The sequence below is a fragment of the Macrotis lagotis genome, chromosome 6, assembly GCF_037893015.1.
Source record: "Macrotis lagotis isolate mMagLag1 chromosome 6, bilby.v1.9.chrom.fasta, whole genome shotgun sequence".
Taxonomy (NCBI): Eukaryota; Metazoa; Chordata; class Mammalia; order Peramelemorphia; family Peramelidae; genus Macrotis; species Macrotis lagotis.
In genome coordinates, this window is record NC_133663.1 from 60,249,245 (window position 1) to 60,263,059 (window position 13,815).

At 31.5% G+C, this 13,815-nt stretch overlaps 1 protein-coding gene across 1 annotated transcript in view; it reads right to left on the reverse strand.

The window, feature by feature from the left end:
* Window positions 1-1,690: 1,690 nt before the first annotated feature.
* The window catches only part of NYAP2 (neuronal tyrosine-phosphorylated phosphoinositide-3-kinase adaptor 2), a 318,657-nt gene continuing 306,532 nt past the window's right edge, over window positions 1,691-13,815 (reverse strand). Inside the window, exon 6 of the mRNA XM_074192541.1 lies at window positions 1,691-1,918. Within this exon, the coding sequence (XP_074048642.1) occupies window positions 1,691-1,918 (228 nt within the window). The remainder of the gene's footprint in view (window positions 1,919-13,815) is intronic.

Here is a 13,815-nt window from a genome sequence, read left to right on the forward strand (position 1 = left end):
ATACAAACACTTACCATTTTCTTTATCTTGTACAGAATTCTGAGTTTAAACATCAAAATATACATTAGCTATAAATTATTAAAATTATCTTTAAAATATCTCAAAGGTTTGAAAGGAACTACACTGATAAAGCATTACTCAAGATTTAGCAAGATAGATTACAAAAACTATGAAATTCTGTTATATTTGGTTTTATTGACCAGCACTGTAGCACTGCTGTCAATATCTTTTAAAAAAGGAAAGCCAATATGACAATGATGTCAAAAAACACACTTTTCCCCCAAAGAATACTAAAGTGATTGTTAAAGAATATTCATGCTGTGAAATTTAAGAAGTATAGTCATTTAAATATACAAAATATATGTGATCATTTACTTTTCATTTATCCGTGGCAATATTCATACTTTTACTAAGTTGTTTTTGGAAGATATATAGTTCTTAACACAAATTCCACCCATCATATACAATTGGACCCATCCCCATCCCTTTTCTAAAAAAAATAAAAACAGTAAAATAAAAGTCACAATTCTTTGGTTGTGGTCATGATATCACAATCTGTTACAAAGGGAAATTCTTCATGGAAAACGCTGACCCTAATATCTTAAAAATTAATGTATGATTCCGGAGAAATATGATTTTTATCTATATGTTGCTAATTTGAGAACATTTGGGAACACACACACACAAAAGTAATGTAAACAAATAATGAATGACTTTCATAATTTCTTTTTTTCCTCAGGCAAAAAAATAAAAACACATCTTCCTACCCTTCAGTCTTCCATTTCTCAGGAATTGTGGCTACATTGCCATGATAAGAAAAAAACATCTTTTAGAAAACAGTATAATTCTTCAGATTCTGATAACCCTTTTCATAGTCACAGTGAACCCTGGTCTCCACTAATCAAATCAACAATGCAAAGATGTGTATCCCTACAGATATTCCTAGATTAGCCAACTATATTCAAATAACTATCTCTGGAGAGTTGACTATCCATTATTTAATACAAAGAAGATGGTATTTAAGATAACTCCTTTAAAATGGATGTAGCTAAAGAGATTTCTCTTAATGTGATGTGGACATCCAAATTAGGTGCTACTTTTGCATTAATTTCCTGGCAAGTTTTACTAAAAATAAAAAGTAACAGATGTCCTAATGAAATTGATGATAATCAACTTCTATCATTCCAGCACCAGATTTAGTTATATAGTATACTGCTGAACAATGATTTATAGTCACATGCTTTTTGTACAGAAGACAAATTTAGGTGAGTCAGGAAATGACAACAAATTAGGAGAATACAGAGAAAATAGAAAATAAATTGTTTAATACATTATATAGTAAAACTCTTGATACCTCTGTAAATTATATATGTATATATGTGTATTAATTCTGGTGTTTTAATAGACTAGTAAAATATTTACATTTTAAATATTTTTGGATAAAAAAAAATCCTTAATAAACACATGTATCTTAATTTGTTGGTAAAGTTAATTTGCCTTGGACTTATTTTAAGCAAGCACAAATTAACATGGATTTCCAAGGGCAGTGTTGCCATTTGTCACTAGTAAAGTTGATGTATGTCTACCAAAACCCTCTTAAACAGACAGGCTGGTAAACATTACCCCCCACCCCCAAATCCCATACAAGTGAAATAATAGTCTTATGGAACTTGCAGCAACTCATACTTTGTCATATCGCAGTATCCCAAAACACTGTTTGTTGTTTAGAATAGGGTGGAGGACTGTATTTCTTTGTCCCTGTATTCTTCTTCCAGCTTGGCAGAATTGGCATGCTGTCTTGTTTGCAAAGTCCCTTTTCGGTTTTCTGTCTTGCCTTGATTTCTTTGCACAAGCAGCGCTTTTTCTCAATCATCTCCATCATTGTATGGTCTCCATGCAACCACTGCATGCATGCCACCTACAGAAAGAGGAAAAGGTGATCACAGCATAAACAAGACCTGACAGTAGAGTAGATATAGTTTTTTCCCTTTTGTTAGAAATTTGGTTTAGAATGCCTTCATGTAAAAATTTCCTTCTACTGCAAAGTTAAAAATAATTTCATGAAAACGAACAGATCACAATTACTCAGTTACAACAATTTATTCTTTCATTCAACAGACTGTATTGTTATGTGACATGACCCATACCTGAATCATTTAGGTCTAATAAAGGAAACAAACTATTTTCCAAAGTACTCTTCTCTCTGTTTTACACTGTATTTTTAAACTTACATAGTCTATTCCAAATGCAATAGTTGGTTTGTTCTTCTTTTTAGGGTAATCTCATTGCTTAGCAATATGGTTTAATGAACATTGCCTAGATTCTGCTGAAATGGTTTGATAAACTAAAGGTTTCATTTATAAATTGCATGTTATAGAATTGCATGATTCTTGTTACTATTTAATGACTCATGGAATTTTGATCTAAATAATGGCCAATTATTTTAATCTTATATATAGAATGGTTGCCACAATATTAAAGCAATTTAGAATTTTCAAGTTCAAAGAAATCTTTAGCAAAGAAAGTATTTTAATGTTATTTATATGAATGACCAAATTAGAATAACTGATTTTGGGACTTTCAGAAGTGAAGAATCCTTGAGCAGTTTTCAGATTCAATAATGACTCCATTACATTTGATGCACTGGAGCATACATAACATTTCTAAGAAGTAAAAAAAGAACACCCAGACATACAGTTATACAAATATATGAGAATGGAAAGATTTTGACCAACAGAAGTAAGAGAAGACTTAATAGAAATGAAAGGATACAGGGTTGAGTGTTGTATTTGGAGTCAGTATGAAGTAAGCTAAAATCCCATGTCTTCCTCATACCAGCTGTCTGATCTTGGATAGCACTTTACTTCTTTTGAGATTTCTTTTTAGAAAAAGAGAGGCTTGAGTCCCTCCAAATTCCTTCTAAATTGTGAATCATGGATAGGATAGGCAAAGTTGGAGGAGATAATTCTCAGAATTTGGGAATAATGTGATGGAAGATAAAAAGGCATGAAAATAGAGGGCATATTTGGGGAGTGGAGAAGACTTCTAGTTTATGGTAGATTAGTTTATCAAAGAAAGCAGTATGAAATAAACCAGAATTGATTGGATAGAGCCTCATTATTGAGGATTATGAATTGCTTAAGTTTATTCAAAAAGGCAAACACTAAACAATCTTGAGCAGAAGGATGACACACACAAATATATGTATACATAAAATAAAACATATATAATACATACACACTCACACACATACACACAAACTAAGTTAATCTAGCAGCAATGCCAAACATAGAGGGAAGGTTAAGAGAGAGAGGGAGGGTGAGAGAGAGAGAGAGAGAGAGAGAGAGAGAGAGAGAGAGAGAGACAGACAGAGGGAGAGAGAGAGAAAGAGACAGAGAGAGAGAGACACAGACAGAGTCAGAGATAGACACAGAGAGAATTTGGAAGATTTGACTACACAAAAGCCAGTCTCTAAATTTGGGATAATTAGATGATGCAGTGGGTAGAACACTGTCCCTGAAGTTAGATGCACCTGAGTTCAAATCCATCCTCAGACACTTACCAGCCATGTGACCTTGGGCAAGTCACTTAATTCTGATTGCCTCATATCCAAAATTATCTCCAGTCATCCTAACTCAGATATGAACCTAGACTCAGATTGCTCTGGGGGAGAAAGTGAGGTTGGTTACTTATCACAGTACCTCCTCACACAAATCCAATTCACATATGTCATGTAGTCACATCCCTGATATCAATGTCTTCTTTGAGAATGAAGAACAAACATCATCATCATCATCACCACCATCTAAAGTATAGAAATGGAATGTATCTGCTCTAATACTAAAATTTTGTTCCAATGCCTCAATATGGTTTGGGGGATTATCCTGGGTCACTAAGACTTTGAGTAGAAAACAAATTGGGAAAGTTTTGAGTGTAGTTGTCATTTGAGGACCACCATAGCTAAGGAAGAGACCCATTACCAGAAAAATTGCTCCAACTGATCAATTTGCTCATAGTACCTTATAAAAACCAACCACCAGTACATGTAAGAGCTATTATCTGCACAGCAGAGGATGTATTCGATCACTCAATGATAACACAAATCTTGAGATTTGAAGGATGCAGCTTGGAGAAATCATATGCTAATCCTTTCATTTTTTTTTTGATTTAGAAAAGGAGTTTTTGAAATTCTTCTTACCTAAAGCAAGCATCATTCACCAAAGATTGGACATTGAAGGCAAGGCCAATAATTCATTTCAAATAGACAGAGTGGTTGGTTTGACTCTGATTGCAGTTTTCATCACCATTATTCTTTTTATTCTTGTAGTCAATAGGGATGCATCAGTTATATGACAGATAAGCCAGATAGGTGTCAATGGATACAACACTGGACTTCAAAGTCTAAATGACAAGCTCAAAATTTGCTTTTAACTATTTAATGGTTTTATGACCATAAGAAAATCATATAACCTGTGTCTTAACTTCAAAATAGCACTAATTTTACAGCATTTTAAAAATCAATGGATATAATATAAAAAGAGTCTTTCAAACCTTAAGGTACTATATAAATGGAAGTTTTTCTTATTAGAGTCTGATGAACAGACTAATTATGTATAGGAGAGATTGTAACAAGTTTGGACACTGATATTTTTATTTCAGTCATAGCAAAAAGTAGAATTCATTTCTAAAGACTAATGATGTTTTGTTGTTTGAATTACATATCTTCAAAATATAAAATAAATTTTTCATTTCTATAAAGAGATCACTTTCATCCTAACTAAACACGGTTTGTAAATTTTTGTTGTCTTTTATTTTTCCTTTCTTTGAAATATTAAATATTTTTATTTTATTTTTTAAAAAGTTTTCAAAATAACAGAAAATATTATATATATATATATATATATATATATATATATATATCACTGTATATAGGAAAGTCTTAACTGTTGACTTTTGGTTGAACAGAAGTTCTCAATAAAGTCACATTCTATCAACAATAGGAGATTGATTAAGCTTCATTTTTATCACTGAATATGTTTCTACTGATGATTTTTAATGAAACTCTGACTTGGAAAGCTATTTTCCAATATTTATACCTATCTTCAATTTAGAATCAGTTGACCAAGATGCAAGAGAGTATTAAATTCCCGTTAGTGAATGTATTTGGGTAGAGGTTGGGTGATCACTTAGCAAGAACATTATAAAGTGTTGATGCTCATTTACTTTTTTCTCTTTAGATATATTTTTTATATTAGGTGACTTTGTAAAGCTATTCCAACTCTTGAGATGATCCAAATAAGCATTATGAGTAAAGCCTGAAAATGAATTTCAAAGTTCAGAGTTTGAGTGTCAAGAAGTGAGGGTTCAAATAATATCTCTACTACTTACTGAAACTCTGAAAATGACATTCTTTCAGGTACATAAATCACAACTTTAGTAGATATGTTGCAGAAAGCAAAGGTTCTAATATGACTTACTAAGAATATCATGGTATAAATATGTAGCAATATTGAGAAGTTACAAAAAAGTACAGAGATGGGGTGGCTAGGTGGTGCAGTGGATAGAACACTGGCTCTGGAGTCAGGAGTACCTGAGTTCAAATCCAGCCTCAGACACTTAATAATCACCTAGCTGTGTGACCTTGGGCAAGCCACTTAACCCCACTGCCTTGCCAAAAAAACCCTAAAATAAAAAATACAGAGATTCAAGGTAATATCTGGTTCTGTTTTTATTTTAATTTTTATATTTTAATGGTCTTCTGCATATTATTGAACAAAAAATACCACAGATGGAGAACATTGGTGAACAAAAAGAATAGAATGATTTGAATATAAATAGGAATTCTGTGAAGTGGGGATCATTTCATTTTTGTCTTTGAATATATAGCCCCAAGCAGAGTGCCTATTATATAATAAATCCATAATTGACGCTTGCTGATTGATTGATTATAGAGACATTATAATGTAAACAACCCTCATTCTGAATCCAAAAACTTGAATGCAGTATCCACTTCTGTCATTAACTATCAATGTTCTCTTGTCTCGAGTTTCCTCCTTTTTTATGAAAAAGAATAATGCTTACCTTCTAAAATGTCAGAAAATCAATCTATATAAATAAGTCATTATTATCATTAAAACAATGTCAGAATTCTCATGATTTTGGAATTATGACCTCATTAAATATATATTCTGTTTACAATTATTTTAATGAGTATAATTTAATTTCTGAGGCTACAAAGAATCAGCTTTCAATTTCTTTTACCCAGAGAGGCTGATTTTTAGACTTTCAATCACAGATTGGCCTCTTTTTGCTGACCATATAGTGCCAAACTATTATCCCTTGCTACTCAACCACATTTATGTGTGAATGATACCATCTGTAATGCCATCTTGTATCCATGTGGTCTATGCCACTGGCTGGGAAAGAACCCAGGGGTCTCACAATATCCTTGTTCTCTTCCTCATCTTTCAAAATGCCTTTTCAGTATCAGCCTAGCATGGCAGCAGGTTTTTGTAGGCAACAAGGAGGAATAGAGATGAGGACTGAAGTACTTTGTGAAGATGATTGACATTTTGAGTAGCAACAAAGGTCATCTAGAATTGAAAATAGTTGTATCTTTTCTCTTCTTATACTTTGGAGGGAATTAGATAATCCTCTGGCACTTATCAGGATTAGATCAGTCAGTCCTTATTGCCAAGCAATAAACTTATGGGCTAGACGAAGCTAAGTCCCTAGATGCTACACTGTGCCTCTCTTGATGAAGATAATAGAGAGTTTATCAGTTTTTTCTGTTCTACCACTTAATACTTACTCCTAGATAGTATAGTGAAAAAAGCACCTTGGGTTTCTAAAAATCATGACCAGCAGAAGTGAAATTTTGAAGAGTTTTATCAAACTAGAAAGTACTTCCTCAATTGAAATCCTATCTAGCTAAGTGCAGGGAAGCTCATCATCAGAAGGCCAGACATGAGGGAAGAAATGTTTTTTTTTGTTCTCATAGTTTTGGCAGTTTATGAAGGAGATTTTTGAAGACCTTATAGAATGGTTTTCTGACTTAGCAGAAAAGTAACCACAAAAAGTGTCCTAGATATTATGAAATACTGAAACTCTCCCCCACCATGTTAAAATATCTATTCTGTCAGTATACTGAACTTATTACTAGGTATGAAACTGCTTGAGGGGAAAGAGTATGAGCATAGAAATTGCAGCATTTCTTTTCCCTCACCTCTCTCCTCATGGAGAATATAGCTTGAAAGAATGTGTTTCAAGAAGAATAACATAGATTTCTGCAAGGTCAATTCCTTGACTGAGAGATATTTATCTAAAGAATGTTTTGAGATTAAAAATAGTTGGGTGTTCTTTATTTTCTCTGTTTTATCTTTTTAATTAATCAATTTTAATTAAAATTTAATATGTTAATTGACTTTTTAAACTCAATTAATTAATTAGCTCATGGAAATATGAAACAAAAACCATTTAGTTGAGATGACTATACAAATCAAGGTAAAATGGACCAGTACTATTCTGTCCAAAATGTTGTCCATATGAATGTATATTCTGAAAATCCCAGATTTATTGTTACATCCAAAAGAATGCTAATTCAACTCTTATAATGATTTAAGATGAACAAATTCTGAGATACATAGTATGTGAATTGCAATTCCTATTTCATAGCTGAGGAAGCTTAAGAACTGAAAGGTTATGACTTTACTAAGGCCACAAAGTCATTAAATTCAGAAATCATAGAACTTAGATTTGAAAGGGTCCATAAAATGCCTATAATGAAGGTTTCTCCTTCTGTACATAAGAAAACTGAATTCCTAAGAAAGGTAACTTTGTTTTATTTCCAAAGTCATAAATCTACTGACTGGTAGAATAAATCTTTGACACATGTCCTAACTTCAAACTCACATTTCTTTCTATTATATACCATGTTGTATCATCTATTTCATTACTCTTCATTTGGAACTAAATTAAAATGTAATAGTATGCATTTTATATAACAAAAGATACATTCCTTAGTAATAAGGCCACATTATGACACGCAGAATTCAGTACCAAGGACAACTCACTCAAAGTGCTTACTTTACACAGCTATAATAACCTTTTCTTTAGCATTAGAATATATTTTTGTAATTAGAAACAGAGTTTAGTGTGGTTGATGTGCTATAGTTTATATGGGCCCAACCTTGGGCCCATATAAACTATAGCAGGACTGCCTAGGTTCAAGTCTTGCCTCTGACACATGAGTGACTATGGAGAATCCCATAAGTATATAAGGCAACTCACACCATCCCTAAGTTGCAAATGAGTTGTTCTTCTATATAAGCAAGGAAAATTATCACCTTGGGAGTTCACATCATCAATATAATCACAGATGTGGGGAAAAATACAAAAAAAGAAAATAAGACAAAGTGTAAACAATCTCTACATGGCACACTTTGGGTTATGAGAAAAAATATAGATACTAGTTTAAGAAAATGGGGTAATAAAATGGAGTTATGGAAGTACTAAGTGGAAGTTATGTGAACAGCATCCTTAGATTGTATTAGACTTATTGACATACTTGTTTAAGTGTTTTTTCATGTATTTTCAATTTAATCTATGATAACCTCTCAGAAATTGAGAGTTACCCTTGTTGTTTGGATTCTTTCTACTTACTTCAAAAATATCCCAAACAAGTTCCTTTCAAAATAATGTGTTGATTAGATCATGCAACATAAAATTCCTCTGTATTGGTTTTGTAATTCAAGGTTCCAAAATTTATTATAGATTTTTGTTGTTTGGATGTCTAAAAGAGTTTGCTATGGAATCATAAGTTTTAGAGCCAAGGGCAGAATTGATGGCTTCTGCTGTTGGTGAATTTCTTTCCTCCATTAATGAATGAAGAATATAGAATCTTATAAAAATAGAATTCATGAATCAAAAGTCTCCAATACATAGAAAACATGTCACTAAGATTATGGCATGCCAGAATGTATAATTGATTTTTCTATTTTATTTGTATGAGATAAAAATACAATTACATAAAATATAGCCAAATATTTTATCATAATTTTATATGAAAGAGAAGTCAAATATGAATTGTGATTAACAAATGCTTTTTGATAGATAAAAGCATAATGTATATGCTGTTTGGAATAAAAAATTGAAGTAGAAAACCTCAGGTAATTACTCACTTACCTTTCATCATAAGTGAATCTGATTTTCATTGCTTTTTCTCCCCATTGTCCTCTAAATATGCTTGCAAGTTATTGAATTGACTAGCCATCTTTTCTAAAATTACTTGCCTTGTATAATGGAAGGATATTGGATTTGAAACCAAAGGTTATAGAATTGATTGCTTATGCTACGTACTAAGAGTGTGAGGTTGAGTAATTTCTTTTACCTCTTAGAACCTTGGTTTCTTCATCTATAAAATGAAGATACTCGATTAAATAATCTCTAAAAGTTCTTGCAGCTCTAATTCATCTCTATTCAGCGATCCCATGATCTATTGAGTCTAAGCTAGTAAAAGAAAATGTGGCAGCTAGGTGGAACAGTTAATAGAGCACGGAGACTATAATTAGGAAGACTTGAGTTCATATCCAGTCTCAGACACTTACTTGCCCTGGGTAAGTCATTTTACCCTGTTTTCCTCAGTTCCCTCATCTATAAAATCATCCAGAAAAGAAAATGCCAAACCATTCTGGTATCTTTGGCACTAAAACTCCAAATGGAGTCAGGAATGACTGGACAATAAAAACCATAAAAAAATAATTGGATGCTGTCAATGTTAACATTTATATACACATCTATGTATTTATATATATATATATATATACATATATGTATTATATAGATGTATATACATATATATACATACATATATGTATATATATTTATCCAATAAAATAAATATGGATTAGCTTCTTCCAACATTGCTTAGTTTATAAAAGGTAATGTGTGACAATTTGGCAATCACCAAATTTGAATTTTAATCCAAATTAGTTAATTAAGATAACAATTATTTGAGCAAGTCATTTCTACAATTCACCTTACCCTCCTTATTCACTATTATTGTATCAAAAAAATGGAAATATTATACATGTAAAGAGAAAATGCTAATTTGAACTCTTCTTGTGGAAGATATAAAGATATATTCCTTACTAATTTTACTATTCATTGGATCAAAATGGGAAAAATCTTAGATTTCATTTACTCCATTCCCTTCACTTTTCAGTTAAGAAAACTGAGGCCTACTTGATAAAGTGACTTTTCAAAGGTCTCACAAGTAGCAAGGGACAGAGCAAGGATTTAAATCCAAGATTTTCCAATCCAACATTCTTTTTACTGTACAATGCTTTCTCCTAATTATTAGCTGGATGTCAATGAAGTCTCCCTATCATGACATATTTAATGTAAAAATAATGAAATAAAATGAAAAAAATGTTTCCATCACCTTTAAAATTGCTTCAACATCTCTGTAACACATATTATAATAATATATACTAAGTATTATACCAATACTATAATAATGTATACTATGTATTATAATAATATATACTACAAACAATAATATATTTTCTATATTTTCATTACATTATTGCTCCATCTTATCATCCTGATTCAATAAAAATTAAAATACAACAAATGGAGCAGTGTTTTATTCACTAATAATTTGTTGACTGATTAAAATAAAGAAATTGTTATCTCTTCATATGGACATATTCTCTAATGAGAAGATATTACCACTATAGAACCCAAACATAATTCTGTATAATCATACATGAACTATCAAAATCAGATTTTCTTTCCAAAGTTTATTTCTTTATCACTGATGGCATAATTATTCATCTCAGGTGGTCCATGGACATGCTATTTATTCTTAGTCTAAGATGATGATCCAAAGCAAATTATAAACAGCTAATAGCTAATCTGTAATTCCTGAATATATAATTTGGTAGTGTGAATTTTATAATTGCTGTCCCAACACAGACTTTTATATTGATATTAAGTACTTGGGATAAAAATTTATCTTTGGATTTGATCAAAAAATATCTAGGAAAGTACAGGGAATGAATTCTAAGTACATAGCACATGTACAATTAAATACAATTACACACACAATTACACACACACACATATTCTAGAATTTGAGATGGACAAATCACACAAGGCTCAAACAGAATATTTTTGATATCAAGAAGAAAGAGAAAAAAATGTCTATTGATAATGATTATTTTATAAGCCAAAATGCACAATGTAGTACCAGGAAGTTTTAAAAAGGATTATTTTTATAAAGACTAAAATTTTGTTTCAAAAATTGAGATACAAATTATTACATATGATTCTCAATATTTACAAATTATATCTATATCTATATTAATATAATTCAATTGCTTTATGGATTCTCCATTATTCAATTTTTTATTTATCCATTCTAAGTAAAGTACTGAATTTTGAGTCAGGAGGACATGAGTTAAAATAATGCTTCACACACTTACTAGCTGTATTACTAATATTGAGTAACCTCCCCAAACATCAGTTTTCTCATCAGTAAAATGTAGATGGTAATAATAGCATTTACATTGCAAAGATTTTCTGTGAGGGGGTAGCTAGATGGCACAGTGGATACAGCACAAGCTCTGGGGTCAGGAGGACCTGAATCCAAATCCAGACTCAGACACTAAATAATTACCTAGTTTTGAGACTGTACAAGTCACTTACCCCGCCCCCCATTGCCTTGAAAAATAAACAAAACAAAAGATTGTTATGAGCATCAAATGAGGTAACACATATAAAGTTTAAATCATTATATAATTATGTTTTTAATTTTATTAGAATAATTTTTAAAATGTCTACCATTAAATTGATGTGACATACTGCTTGATGTAGGTTTCAGTAAATGCAACAATGAATGATAAAAAATATTTTCATACTTTATGTGAATACACATATATTTATATTTTAGTTTTGTCTTTCTCTTCATGACATCATTTGGGGTTTTCTTTGAAGAAATCCTGAAATGGGTTGCTATCTCCTCTACCTCATTTTTCAGATAAGGAAACTGAGGCAAGCAGATAAAGTGACTTGTTCTAGGTCAGACACCTAGTAGCTCTGGCCAGAGTTGAATTTTGGCAGATTAATCTTTCTAATTCAAAATCTAGCACTTTATGGTACTACTTAGCTGTTCTATTAATAGTAAAAGGCCTGTAATATTTTCCTGTATTCAAGATTAATCTTTGAGATATAGGTTTCAGAGGGTTACCTACAACTTTCATGATACCATAACATTACTTCCTTCACCTTTCTCAAACTAGTTTCTTCTCTCATTCCTGTCTTTTCAGTGAGAAATTAATTTCATTATCAGGGTTAGGCAATCTAAAAAATTTCCAAATTAAATTTAAATTCTCTCCATTGCAACATTCGGAAATTTTTTAAAAGCCCAATATTATATTATTACATTAATTTACTATCCTTCCTGACAGTTTCAGTCTGTTTTCCTAAAATCATTATTATTCTTCAGTTGTTCCCCAACTGTGATTGGGAACTTCCCTTCCTAGAAAATCTACTGTAAATTTGTCTTAACTATCATATTATGTATAGTTCACTTGTGTCACTTAAGGATATTTTTAAATAAATAACTAAAGAAAAAGCATTTAGACAAATATATATATTAAAAAGAGTTGATGTTTAGTTACTGGAATGGAGACAATGGGAATATCTTCAAAATGAACAACTGATCATTTTCTTGGGCTGCTAGCATAAATTGACTATCTTAAATATTCTGGAAAAATTATAATAACCTAAAAATAGAGGTGGTATAATCTTAAATTTAAGGGAAATCAGAAATCTTTGCTGCAGTAAAATTGAAAAACACACTTTGTTTGGATTGAGAAGATCCATCTTTGTTCCCTTGTTCTGCTCTTTGCTACAAAGGTCACCTTGGGCAAGTTTGAGACTTAGTTTCCTCATTGATCAAAATAAGGTATTTGGATAGAGTGATCTCTAATATTACTTCAAAATCCATCTTTCTGGTTCTAATTTCTGCTGATAACACATTTTGCTCATTGTCAAATCAGACTCAGACATATAATAATTGCCTATCTGTGAGACCCTGGGCAAGTCACTTAACTCCATGCTTTAGGTAAATTAAAAAATTTTAAAAAATCTTTTTTATTTGATTCCTATCTCTATAATTTCTCTTAGACAATAAATAATGGGGGAGGGGACAGTTAGGTGGCACAGTAGAAAAAATAGAGAGTTTAAAATGGTTTTCTGATGGTCACAAAACATCTAGAGGATTTGAATGCATTTCTTCCTGACTCCAAGTGAAGTCACTATATAAAATTCCGAAGTATCTTTCTCTAGAGCTACTCCTAGACCTAAAATTATGATTTTCCTGCTCTGCCCCATTATTGTTCTGATCCTTTAGCATTCATATCAGTAGTGTAAAGAGGGCCCCTTTACTACAAGATGCTGATGATACTTTAATCAATAAACCCCATTTTATGGAGTCTAAGTTGTTTTTTCTTACCAAGTACTATATAAATTGAATTTGGAAGAACTATTAGAAATGATCTAGTCCAACCATTCATTTTTCACCATATAGAGATGACTTTTGCAAAATGATACCAGGGCCAGGGCAGAGCCTCCAGATGTGATCATTTCCATTACACCGGTCAGTATAGTCACATGACTTAGACTCAAAACTTTAAATGCCAATTCTGCCATCCACACCAAATTGTTTTAATGTGAATAAATTATTTTCCCTCCGTTACATTTTGTGTCATCTTCTACAGAATGATAGGAGATTGAACTACATGATCTCAA